Source organism: Gallus gallus, chromosome 2, assembly GCF_016699485.2.
Source record: "Gallus gallus isolate bGalGal1 chromosome 2, bGalGal1.mat.broiler.GRCg7b, whole genome shotgun sequence".
Taxonomy (NCBI): domain Eukaryota; kingdom Metazoa; phylum Chordata; class Aves; order Galliformes; family Phasianidae; genus Gallus; species Gallus gallus.
The window spans coordinates 55,675,028-55,688,399 of NC_052533.1; the positions used below are offsets into that span (position 1 = coordinate 55,675,028).

General features: G+C 36.5%; 1 protein-coding gene across 6 annotated transcripts in view; it reads left to right on the plus strand.

The window, feature by feature from the left end:
* Positions 1–13,372, plus strand: part of RECK (reversion inducing cysteine rich protein with kazal motifs) — a 63,716-nt gene that overhangs the window by 23,001 nt on the left and 27,343 nt on the right. For 4 of the 6 annotated variants that reach the window (NM_001396526.1, XM_046924064.1, XM_025147618.3 and 1 more), the window contains 4 exons: positions 2,162–2,209; positions 3,226–3,267; positions 11,207–11,240; positions 12,158–12,355. In NM_001396526.1, the coding sequence (NP_001383455.1) occupies positions 2,162–2,209; positions 3,226–3,267; positions 11,207–11,240; positions 12,158–12,355 (322 nt within the window). Of the gene's footprint in view, positions 1–2,161; positions 2,210–3,225; positions 3,268–5,951; positions 6,864–8,786; positions 8,869–11,206; positions 11,241–12,157; positions 12,356–13,372 lie in introns of those variants that run through there. The other 2 variants (XM_046924065.1, XM_418897.8) reach the window with 2 other exon arrangements.

A 13,372-nucleotide genomic window follows, 5' to 3' on the forward strand; every position in this document is an offset into this window, starting at 1 on the left:
GTTCTGGTAAGAGGTCTTTTGTGATCATATCCAGGCAAAAGGTTGTGTGTTACAGAAGCCAGGTGCCATATATAGTCAGAAACCTATTTACAAATAGATATTGGTGTTGACTAGGTTTTCAGTTGGTCTTTCAGCCTTGCTGTGGTGCCTATTATCAGCCCTAGCAGGGTACAGTTTACCTCCTACTCAAAGCTGGTAGAATGTTGAGTCTACTTTTTAGGCTCCAGCAGCTGTTTTTATCTAGAAACAAAAAATTTCCCAAGAGAACAGTTCTGCTGAGACTTTTGAATTAATTGCCAAAAGCCCTGAATTTATTGACAGATATAACTTCCCCCCTTTGCAGTTAACTACTAACTACTTCCATATGCCTTCAATATATGTTTTGATGCATCTTCTACAGAGTCCTGTACTGCTTGTAACTATTAATAAAACAATAAGCCCTTCTAGAAGTGAGACTAACCATCCTTTCAGGGACCATTCTCCCAGTAAGACTGGACCTAGTACCAACCACTGGGGAGTGCCACTAGTGACAGGCCTGCAATTAGACTCTGCGTCATTGATCACAACCCTCTGAGCTCTGCCACTCAGGCAGTCCTCAGACTACCTCACTGTCAATTCATCTGTCCCACACTTCCAAAGCTTAACTACGAGGATGATGTGGGAGACAATGTCAGAAACCTTGCTGAAGTTAAAGTACACAACATCTACTGCTCTCCTCCTGTCTACCCAGCTGGTCATGACATCATAAAAGGTTACCTGGTTGGTCATGCCTGATTTCCCCTTAGTGAATCCATGTTGACAACTACTGATAACCTTCTTCTCTGCCACTTGCTTGGAGATGACATGCAGAATAAGTTGTTCCATCACCTTCCTAAGGATGGAGGTGAAACTGACTGGCCTGTAGTTTCTCAGGTCTTCCTTCTTGCCCTTTTTGAGGACTGGAGTGACACTGGCTGTTCTCCGGTCTTCAGGCACCTCTCCCCTTCTTCATGACCTTTGAAGGATGATAGTGGTTCAGCAATCCCTTCTGCCAGTTCCCTCAGCACTCATGGGTGTGTCCCATTGGGTCCCATGGGTTTCTGTGTGTTGAGTTTGCTTGGATGATCTCTGACCAGCATCTCCACAGCCAACAGGGAGTCTTCTTTGCCCCAGACTGTCTCACCTCCAGGGTCTAGGATTCCCAAAGGTCAGTCTTAGCAGTAAAGACTGAAGTGAAGAAGGTGTTCAGTAACTACATTTTCTCTATGTCTTCTGTTACCAGGGCACCTGTCTTATTCAGCAGTCACTCTTCTTGCTGGCCTGGCTTATTTCCTAGGTGCTTGCAGTGGTGTGAGCGTTGCCATTTTGGAGCCCACCACCCGAGTCCTACAGTTTAACATTCTCCTCACTATATTAGTCAGTCTCTTCTAGACAGGTAGATACCTTTCCTTTCTAGCAGGTCATAATCTTCGTAGAATGTCCCATTTTCATAAAAACTAAAACCCTCACACTGGCACCAGCCATGTAGCCAGGAATTCATGTGCATTTTATGTCTGCTTTTGGCTTTTCTCTTACCTTCAACTGGCAAAATTGAAGAGAAGATAACATAGGTAACAGTGTTCTTCACTTGCACTCCCAGAGCTTTATAGAAAAAGACTTATCTGACATGAAAGGGAGCAAGAGTTAATCTACAGGAAAAAAAAAAAAAGATCTGCACTTCAAAAGGAGGTTTTCTGCAAATTGCTTTTACAATAGTAATTATAGAACTTCATGTTCTAGGAGGAGAAGAAAGGAATAAAACAGACTAATGTCACTGAACATACAGAATGCAGAAAATTTATGCACAAGCTCTTCCATTTCCTTGGTTTTTGCAGTATTCTTCTCTGTCTGGCAAACCTTTGATGAAAACTAAGTTGCTTTGTCTGTGCTTCCAGTATCAACTAACTTGTTGCAGAAATAAGTGTTTTGAGGTTTTAATCAAATGTAATGTAGACAAAGTTGTGGTTTCTACTTTTTTTTTTTCCTTAAAGCTTTAAATGGATTTTTCAGGTTCCTAAAAAGGAACATTTAAATAGATCTTGTATCCATGGTTATCTTAGTTAACATAAAGTTAGAATCATTTTTATTTTGCAACATGATTTTATTGTTTTCTACTTCAAATTGAAACATTTTCTGTTTTCAGGCTTCTTCAAAGAATGATATTTTAAAAGTCTGTAGAAAGGAATATGAGGTACGTATTTGTATGCATATATATTTTATTAGGTCATTTGTTATGTAAATAATGAGGGAAAGTTCAGTCTTCTTATAGTAGCATGTCTGGATACTTACTTCCATCCAAATGTAAATTAGCTCTCTGCAATTACTGTAAAAGTACAATTGCTTTCTGTAAAAAAGGGGCTTTTTTTTTTTCTTTTTCTTTTTTTTTTAAAGACTTGCATATGTCTTAATTTGAATGAAAAGGATACAGCTTTCAGAATGGAGATACGGATTCTAAAACTGTTCCATAGGAATTTTGATGAAAGTATGCATTTATTGTGAGCATTCATTGTCAGCGGCATTTTTACTTCTATAAAGGCACGTGTAGCTTAAAAACAACTAAAAAACTAAGGAAATAAATATAGGAAAGAATAAGCCTTTATGTAGCCTATCCTCATTCAAAATGAATAATTTTTGCTAACATCAGTGGAAGTGTGAATGCCAGCACTTACTTATACTATTCTACTTTTAAAATTAATCATTAGAATATTTTCAGAAATGTGCAAATGAAGATTTGTATTCTTTTTGTAGAACTGTGTAGAAATGTTAGTTTGCTAGGACTTTTTCCCTTTCAATGTTTCTTACCTAAAAAACAGAATTCTCCGTTTCCCACCCTTTCATCCCCTTTCATCCTGCCTGCTGTCCTGAATTAGACAGTCCTGTGTAAATTCTACTCATACTGAACAGTATCACACAATTCTTTTTGATTTGGGAAGAAATATTGCAGGTTTCTTGTTTTCTAGAAAACATTAAATTCCTTATTTGTTTGATTTTCCTTTGGTCTTCCTATCTAATCAATCTACAGAGTATTTCCCTAGATTCTTCTCCACTGAAGTTACTATCGTTTATTGTCTCAAAAATTATTTTTCATTTTAAGTAGTTCTGTCTTTTCTGATGCTGTAATATGCTATACTGTCAACATCTGTAAGCTTCTCCTCTGTTATGCTGGTCTGTTTCCTTCTTTTTTTCTGCATTTCTGCATTGCTGTAGGAGGTTGGCCAATATGTGTTGAAGGAGAACGGGAGAGGAAAGGTAAGAGAATAAAGAACACTTACAAAATAGTGATAGTCATCTTACTTACTTCTCTTAGTCCTTTTTTCCAGTTTTCGTCTGGAATTTTAGAAAGTGGGATGTTGCTGTTATTGCACAGAAAACCTTAATTCTTTCTATCTGTGCAATGTTTTAAAAGAGACAGCAAAATGACAGAAGGAGAAATCAAGTCTTCAGGTTGAAGAAGGAAATAACTTTTTAAATGAGCACTAGGATTGGTAGGTTGGCACAGATACTGTGTTAGGGATAGAAATGAAGTTATCTGATATGGTAGATCCTCACTTATTGCATTTTTTTTTTTTTGTATGAAAATAGATTTTCGTATGTATCTAGACTTTATGGATAGTCATGAAAATGACTATGGATAGTATTTGCTATGCTTTCAAGAGGTCTATTGCATGCATAAAATTCAAGGCAGTTTTGCCTGAGGTATGAGATTTGAAAAGCTGCTTCTGTAGGGAACCTGTCCTCCCTTTTTCCCTCCTTTGTGTTCATTTATTTTTAAATAGTTGCAGTGATGATTGTTGCATGCTCATTGTGTAGTCTGCTGAGTAGCTTCCATGTCTTTGGCTAGTACCATACTTTGTATTCAATTGAGCTGATTGGGGAAAAACTGAACAACTGGGAGGCAAGTGGCTAATTAAAACACTAGGTGGTGAGATCAGAAACAGCCTGTGAATCACATAAATGTGATGTTCTATGTATTGTGTTTGCCTTTCTGTTTAAGAAGCCATGACTCACTAAAAGTAAGGATCCAATTGGAGAAATAGTTTATTGAGAACTAGTTATGGAGGTGTTGAATATGATAAAGACATAACATGTGGGTAAGAACTAGCCGAATTAAGAATATAAAAGTTTAATTGTCTTCTCGTAAACACTCTCATAGCTTACTAACTGTTGTATCTCATATACTCATGTAAGGATTTCAGAGAATTTGTACAGAGTTCTTACAGTAGTTAACCAAACTGTGCGTAGTACTTCTCAGCAGTATTTTGAGAGTAGAAAAGCAACTTCATTAGTTTACCTTCAGCTTCCCACTGAGTTACTGAGCGCAAAGAGTGAGATAAGTCTTCAAGAGTAAGGCACAGGGTTCACAGCAGTGAAGACAGGAGAAAAAAAGATCTCCAAATGGGAGTTGTCAGAAAAGTTGGAAGTTGCTAAGCAGAGTCTAAAGTTGTGCAATAAGTGAATCACTTTAACACTGATGTGCCAACTTTTCATAAGATTAACTGAAAATGCTAATATTGGATTGCAGTTACTGTTAGTAAAGTGTGTGATTCTTGTCATTCAGAGGTTGTACGCGTTTTAGAAATGCTTTGTGGCATAATAATCTGTTCATTCTTGATCAGTGCATTGAAGGTTTTAAAGCATACCCTATGAAGTCTGTTCTATTTGCAAGAAGCACTGCATGCAGAAATTTTATTTGTAAAAAAATACATGGTATCCTTGAAGAGTTTTGAATATTACTTGAGTATGCATTATTTGGCTTCTTTTGAAAGATGTTATTGTGGAATTCCTTTTTCCCATCTTCTGCTTCTCAGACACTCATTTTTGTCTCTTCCTTTTCTCTCTAGCTCTGTGCACCTCTTATCTTTTATCTTTCACTACTACCAGCTTTCTACTATCTTGTTCATCTTTATCTAAAAAGAAGGTAGGTGATAAAGAAAGAAGTGGGCTGTATGGATTGTGTGTAGGGTTTTCTGATTTTTCCTATTTTTAGAAGTTTTGTGTGAAGATTCGTTTTTTTCAAAAGGCTACATGGAATGCATGCTTGAAAAAGGAGCAAAGTAATATTTAGTGCTTGAAGTAAGCTGTGAAGAGTTTATTACCATATTTAAGATGCTAAGGACATAGAAAAGATTACAAAATGGTTTTAATGAACCCCTAAAGAATGCAGCTGTGTGTGGCCTCTGGAAGCACAGTGTCACTTAAGAATTTGCAGCAGACTTGACCTGTGTATACTACCCATTGTAGCTCATAATCATGTGATCTTTGGGTGCTTTTTGTTGCTGTTCTGCGCAGTTCAAAGAAAGTTGATGTAAAACCTAGTATACTTGCCAAAACTTAAATTCCAGTGATTATGTTCTACTTTGCCAGGCTTTTTTCTTTTTTCTTTCTTTCTTTTTTAATTGTTTAACACAACTGAGGAAAACGTTGGCCTTACTTGTTACTTTTTGAAAGTTTTTTAAAAATCTAAACAATTGCACACCATAACCTGAAATTTCAGCTTACTCCAGTAAGCCTTAGTGTGTTACCTTCTGACTTTAAATCCTGTTGATTAAATTCTAAGACTAAAATGAGTTGAGGAAAGATTAACAGAAGTTCAGATGCTTTTTTTTGCATGGTTAGTATGCCCAAGACAATATTACTAAACTTTTTTTTCACGGGTTGATAGAATATGTGTACAACTGTAATTTTCAGGAAGAGAAGTAATATTTTTTAAAAAAATTCTACCTGTTTTCTTATGTAAATGAGCAGCTTCACTGCCATTTTTCATTCAAAATACAAGAAGAAACTGTTGAGAAAAAAATGTGAAAGCATGCCTTACAATGCAAAAGATTTTATCCTTTAGCAAACTGTTCTGCACTGTTCATGTGCGTGCGTTTTGGGTTTTGAGCCGTTACCTGCAGCTGATGAGCTCCAAAAAGAGCGAAACCAGTTAGGTCCTGCAGTACTGGCTGAAGTCTTTCTTCAAGGAGCTTCTGTTGAGGAAGACTGGAAAATCTTCTCTGCTAGATAAGCTTTGATTACCTTTTTCAATTTCCATCATGGCAGAAGGTCTTTGAGACTGTTTTCTTATTGCATACGCACTTGTTTTAGCTGTGTCTTTCTGCTACTTTCCATTTCTCCTACCTGTAATCTCATTTAGTGACCAGTTTAATCAGTGCTTGTTGTTAGGGGTTTTTTTGAAAGGAAGAGTCTGATAGATGAGGTTAATGCACCAGTAGAGCAAGTAATTTTACATTTGTCCTTCAAAGTTCAATATAGCCATCTTTGTTCTCTTAATATTTTATTCATTAGTTGAAAGAGGGAGCTCAAATATTATTTGTTTTATCTTCTTTTCCACAAGTCTTTGTGAGTTAGTTTTTTCTTTTAAGGCAAACACCCTTTTCTACTGATACTGTTTTTCGGGCGTGGGAGGGAGCTGTTTGTTTTGCTTTACATATATCTGTTTCATGTTTTCCTCCATTTTATTTTTCTTTTTTCACAGTTCGCTATTTCAATAGATTTTGATAGCAGATTCAGGAGGAAGTTTGAATGGGCTGATGAGACTTTAATATGACTGCTACTTTATATTATAGATAGGGCTTAACTCTGTGTTCTGTAATGAAGTTAGGGTTAGTAACTAAAGTCAGACTGTGACTGTTTAAAGCTGTAATCAGCTTTATTTACAAATAGGTGACTGTACATTATTTTTTCTAAGAATTTCTCATATCTATATAGCTGCGCTTCCCAGATGTATAGATCTGTTTTCTGAGACAGTGAATGGTTTTTCAGACCTACACAAAGAGCAAAGTCAGCACAGAATACTTAGCTACCACAGAATACAGTGATATTACAGGCTACAGATTCACGAGGTATGTTGAGTTGCTTTAACAACACAGTGCAGCTGAAGTTTTTCCCGTTCCTTCCTGCAGCTGCCCTTTTTCCACATGCTCTCTCCCTCTGCTAGCCATACAAAATCTTTTTTGCCTACCTTATTCTGGAACTGGCATCTGGCAGATCCTTCTAAAAGGTTGTGTAAATTCTTAGAATTCTCACAAAAGAAAAATGTTCTTTGGGATTACTGAGAAAAATACGGTCATTAAAAGATTATTGGACTCCGAGCTGATGTGAAGGTGTATGCAAGACTATACAATCAGGAGCAGGGAAAGAAGAGTGGAAAACAACATATAAAAGGGAAGTAAGACCAAACTCTTTTTAACAATAATATGAGTGTTATTGCAGTGATTCAGCCATCTGCAGAACTCCAGTTTTGAATTACAGAGTGAAGACTGATTACCAGGTTTAGAAGATCCAATCTGTCTTTGGGGGGCGGGAGGGGGGAAGATGTATAAAATAGTTAGATGAGGATAATTTTATCTCAACTTGAGCCCATTTTGAGAGGACGGGGATTCTGTTATTCTAAACTGCTTTTTAATAACTTGTTTTATAATATTCAATTTTTGGTAACTTGATAAATTTTACCTGAGCTTCTGATCATTCTAAATATTGTTTATGCTATCTGAAAGAATGTTCAGTAGTTAGACATAACCAAGACAAACAGACTTCAGGCTTTTCAGCACCCTTTACCGTCTTAGTGCAATTTTTCCCCTTTACTTTGCCCTCATGAGGCCCCATCTGGAGTGCTGTTTCCAAACCTAGGACCCCAGAATTAGAAAGACGTGGAGATGTTGAGGCAGGTCCAGAGGAATACCACAAAGGTGATCAGAGGGCTGAAGTACCTCTCCTATGAAGAAAAGTTGAAGGAGATGGGCTTGTTAAGCATAGAGAAGAGAAGACTCTGGGGAGACCTCACTTCAGCCTTCCAGTACTTGAAGGGAGCGTATAAACAGCAAGGAGATTGACTTTTTACATGGACAGATAGCGATGGGACAAGGGGAAATATCTTTAAATGAAAGGAGTGGAGATACAGATGTTAGGTAGAATTTTTTCACTCAGAGGACAGTGAGGTGCTGGCACAGGCTGCCCAGAGAAGCTGTGGGTGCCCCATCCCTGGAGGAGTTCAAGGCCAGGTTGGATGGATCCGTGGATCATCAAGCAGATGGCAACTCTGATCATGGCAGGGGAGTAGGAACTAGATGATCTGTAAGGTCCCTTCCAAGTCAAACCATTCTGTGATATAGGATAATGTTGCTTTCTACTTTGCTGCTCTGTACACCATGTTCCAGTGTTTGATACAGGGTGAGTGTGTAGTCCATCCTCAGAAGTTTCTGAAATTAGTCAGTTTTGGATCAGACTGATGTTGTGTGTGACAGCGGATCATTTCTGACAGTTCTGTGATACACCAGAGGTCCCAATCTAGAAGTATGATGCTATATAAATGATATGCCCCTTTATGTAACAATATAAATCTGTTCTTTACAGATGTATGATGGTTATTCTGTCTACATGTTGCTTCCATTAGTTCTTGTGTCTGTCATCCCTGTTATATAGGTAGATGGATGACAGAATTTGCTTTGAGGATAGTTTCTGAACTGAATCAGATGAATACCTGCTGCTGGGATGAGTAGTTTTGCTGTGAAGTTGTTCATACTCTTAGAGAACTTCTGCAGTAAGTGTTCTTGTCAGTAAGGATCTAAAATTTGATACAGGATTCTAGAAGGATTAAAAATATTGGAATTTTACTTAGTGAGATTCTGTGTATTATTTTGTGTAGAGCAGGCTTATGAATTGTTTTATCTGCTTTTGTGATCAATAAAATGACAAATAGTAAAGTTTATAGATAAATCTCACCTATATTTTAAAGTTAGCTTTTTTATTCTCTTACTTTGTATCAGTGTTGTATCTGCCATGGTTTACCCAGTAAATGAATTTCTGACTAAATAGAAGAAAGCCACTCTTCTCACTACAGTATTGGAGGTATTTTCTTTAAAATCCTGTTTGACTGTTAATGTATTTCACCAGCCAAGAATAAATTATCCAAAAGATTATTTCATTGTGATGCTGTAGAAAACAGGATTATAGAACTATGTTTGACATGACATAAAGATTAGCTGATGAGTTGGTACTTGTGGTTTAAATGTGAATAAAATAAAATCATAAATGACATAATACAAACTGAAAATTTAAGACTTGAGGCTTTTCAAATCTAAGTTAAAACATGAGTCATCCATCATTTGCTACCATAAACATTTCTTGTGGTTTTTCAGATTTTCATCAGAACTGTCTACTTGGGAATGCTAATTCATAGGTAGAGAGCCAGCCAATCTGTGTACTGAAAGTTCTTGCTTTTAAGTGAACAACAGAAGATAGATATGTAGATAGTTATGAAAATAAAGAACAGTGTTAAAAAAATCCTTTTTACTTGGGTACATACAAAACTTTCGTGAGGAAAAAAGTTTAAAAGGGGAAAGCAGGTTTGTAGAATTCTCCAGTTTTTTAGTAAAATAAATGTGAATAATGAATAACACACCAACAAAATAAGAGATTGGGACTTACGGGTTTCAGTATAGGAGTTAAGATGTCTCTGAAGGTGCGTAGATAAGAAAGAGGGTACAGAAATTGTAGGTTATATTCTTGCCCACGCTGAAACTGTCCAGTTAATGTGAGGCTGCCTGTTTGTTCTGCTCTTGTGGAAGGAAATACGTTCTATATTTACCTTTCCCTCGTAAGCATAACCAGATGTGAGCACACTGCTTGAAAGGAAATCATCAGCATTCAGAAGTTGCAATTGCTTGTATTTTTATGAGTTAGCCACAGGGAAGACTGGTTACTTTGATACTGACTTTACTTTGTTATGAAGTAATACTCAGACTGGGATTCAGGAGAGAAAATAAGGATATAATGCCAAATCAGATTGACTCAAATGATCTCTGAGAACAAAGCAAAAAGAGAATTTGAATTAGAAAAACAAAGTCCTGCACTGTAAACAGTCTCTGAGAGAAAAAGAAAAATCAAGATGATTTCTAGTAGAATGTTTAAATATTTTTAAGTAAGTGAAGAAAATGTAGCATTTCAATCTGTTTATAGCAGTACAAATTTTTTGCCCCCCAAAAATCAGGTATTACTGGGGATACCCACTTCTCTGCAATGTGGCAAATAGTAGTAAATAATGTAGATGAAGAATCTCAAAATTGTATATGCATACAGGCACTTATTTACTGTTTGCCTCAGAGAAAGTGACAGTTGCTGCCCTCTTGCCAGTTGATAATTGAAGACTTCAGCTTGCTGCTTTTTGACTTGTAGCCCACTTAACATCTTTGTGCTCGTGTTTTGCAGTGCAGGCGGGGTTCCCACAATCAGAAGATTCAGCTGTAGAAAATCTAGCTGAGGAAGGGATCATGAAGTCTTCTGAGTAAACATTTTAAAGTATTGCTATTGAGGGAATTTCAATTTCTCGTAACAGAAATACTGTTAGGTAGTGATAGGAGAAATGAAGGAGATCAGGAAGTTTATGAAGATGTGGATTATGTTTTGTCTTTATGTTAATGGTCTTGGTCACTTCTGATGATCTTACTAACAAGTGTGCAGAGGTTTCAGATTTCTTTTTCAGAATTGTGCAATTTTAGTCTTTCATAACTGGCAACTGTATTTTAGAATTTCAGTCTTGGAACTTCATCTTTCTATTGAGTTCCAGAAAGTTTATATGTAGTACTTGCTGTAGAAATGCGGGGAAGACAGTGGTTATTTTGTACAGGAGTTCAGTATATAGGCTTAAGTCAGTTGTCCCGTGCATTATAGAGTCCTCTGAAACCAAACAATTGGATGTATACTTTCCTCCTTCTTCTGCAGTTTACATGTTGTGTATCCCCCAGGTGTGCTACTTGGCAACTATAGTTCAATGGAATTGGTAGCATGTGTTAGATTTTAAGGTATATTACTGAGATTCTTAAAATTTTCTGTTTGCATGTGTGCGTATGCAAAGCTCTTTTTTTTTTCTTTTTCTTTTTTTTTCCTTCCACAGAGATCCTTTAACATTGTTGTGCAAAAACATTTTGGTATACCCTATTCTGACATGTTCTTTCTAAGGTAGTCCAGAAAAATCACCCTTTTGCTTGAATATATTTCATTAGTATTGTACACAGTACTTAGGTGACACTTGATCTTTTCATTTCTTTCATTCAGGGTTTTTGTTTAGCGTTCTTATTTGTTCCAGTTAAACTGAGCTAGTTGAACAAAAACATTAGAAATGAGTGGGCACCTAAATGTTTATTTGGAAGTTTTCAGGCCTGTAATGCTATTTTTGTTTTGATTTCAGAATGCTCTCTTTAGTTGTATTAACAGAAATGAAAGTAAGTATGTAATGAATAGTTTTTTGTTTTTATTCTTTTTTTTTTTAGTGTTCCTTTTATAAGCTAACAGCTCTTCCTCAGAAATGCAGTTCCGTAGGTGTATGTGTACACAAATCACATGGATTTGGTTCCACAGATGGGCTAGGCAAATGTATAATTTTTTTTGCTCAAGTGGTAAGAAGATTGGGCTGTTTGCATAATTGCTATCAATGTTTAATTTATGTATCTATATATGCTTTATTCTATTTTGTACAAAATAAAGCAGATACATTTGAAGTCTTATGCCCGATTTCTGTCTATAGAAAATGAAATAGCTGGACACAAAGAACTCGGTGTCTCAGAATTAATTCCAGTAGTAGTATTTAGCCATTGGTGACCCTGCCCATGGCAAGGGTGCTGGAACTAGCTTGTGTGTAAGGTCCTTCCGAACTCCAGCGATTCTGTGTTTCTGTTTCTCAAGAACAATGTATTTAATAACATGGCAAAAATTACAAATCACAGTGATTCAAGCTCTCTCTCTTATTTTGTTCAAATGAATTTTAAGATACTGGTTTCATATTTATTTGTTTACCACTTGTATTCATCTAATAATTCAGATAGAAAGAGATTAGTTAGATTAAACAGGAACAAAATATCTGAGGATATAATTCAGCTGGCTTATTGATGATTTAAATGTGAATTCAAGATATGTGGGGACCCGAAAATGTGCTTTGACTAATTACAGAGATTCCCATGCATTCTGGAGACAGAGATTATTTTAATGGAGCTGAGGAGAATTTGGTCTTCTATGTTGCTTTTCTTGAGTTTTTTTCCAAGTAATATCCTATGCATCATTATGTGGGGTACAGACATGATCGCATCTTTGTTCCTCTGTGTAGGAAACCATGGATTTTTCTTTGTCTTTCTTTTTTTTCCAGTGGGGTCAATCTGTTGCAGTTATGCAGGTCATCACACAAACTGTCGAGAATATTGTCAAGCAATTTTTCGGACAGACTCTTCCCCTGGTCCTTCACAAATAAAAGCAGTTGAAAATTACTGTGCATCTATTAGCCCTCAGCTAATACACTGTGTGAACAACTATACACAATCCTATCCAATGAGGAATCCTACAGATAGTAAGTTCAAAAATTCTTCTATGAACGTTTTTCCTCTAAAAATGTATGTAGGATGCTCTGAAAGTAATGCCTCCTATTTATTGCAAACCACTGTTTTTCAACATAGTCACCACCATTAGCTATGCATTTTCACCAGCAATGAACAGGAGCCTTCACACCATGCTTGTAAAAATGTGCATCAGTGGAGGTGAACTACTGTCGTTGTCACTGCTGAAACACACCACCTCACTGTGATCATCTCCACTCTTTGGTCTCCAGAAGTGTTCAGCAAGCACTGATGAATGCCAATGGGTGCCTTTTTTCCCACACCTATTCTACTCCACACTGTGCATCATACACGCTTCTGTGTCAGACATTTTGTCAGACTGATCCTGTGCTGCCATCTGTTTTACAGCAACAAAATGTAGTAGAATATTGGTGGAAGGGTTCAACCTCTACTGTCATACCACAAACATACACTTCTGACATCATAGGCCAAAATAATGACATTGGAGGTATTACTTTTGGAGCAGTCATCATATTACTGAATGTTGTTTATTCTATAAACTATATTAACACACTTCTTAGTAATATGTAATTTTATTAATTTATACAGTGACTACTTTTATTTATAGGTACGCTGTTGATTGTTATTAGTATTATTTTATTTTATTCTCTGTACTGGTTCCCGTTTTTCTTGTTTGCATTTCAGAGAAGCAATGTTATCTGAAATAGAGTAGAAAATAGGTTCAGTTGGAAGGGACCTACAAAAATCATCATACTACTGCAGGGCTGACCCAGAATTAAAAGCTATCATTAAGAGCATTATCCAAATGCTTTTTTAACAAGTACAGGCACAAGACATCAAGCACTTATCTAAAAAGACTCTTCCAGCATCTAATTATTGTCTTTGCAAATAAGTTTTTCATAATGTCAGCTCTGAACTTGCCCTCACACAAGTTTAACCATTCCCACATATCTTGTTAGTAGATACCAGGGAGAAAAGTCAAGCTCTCTCTCTACTTTCCCTCCACAAGA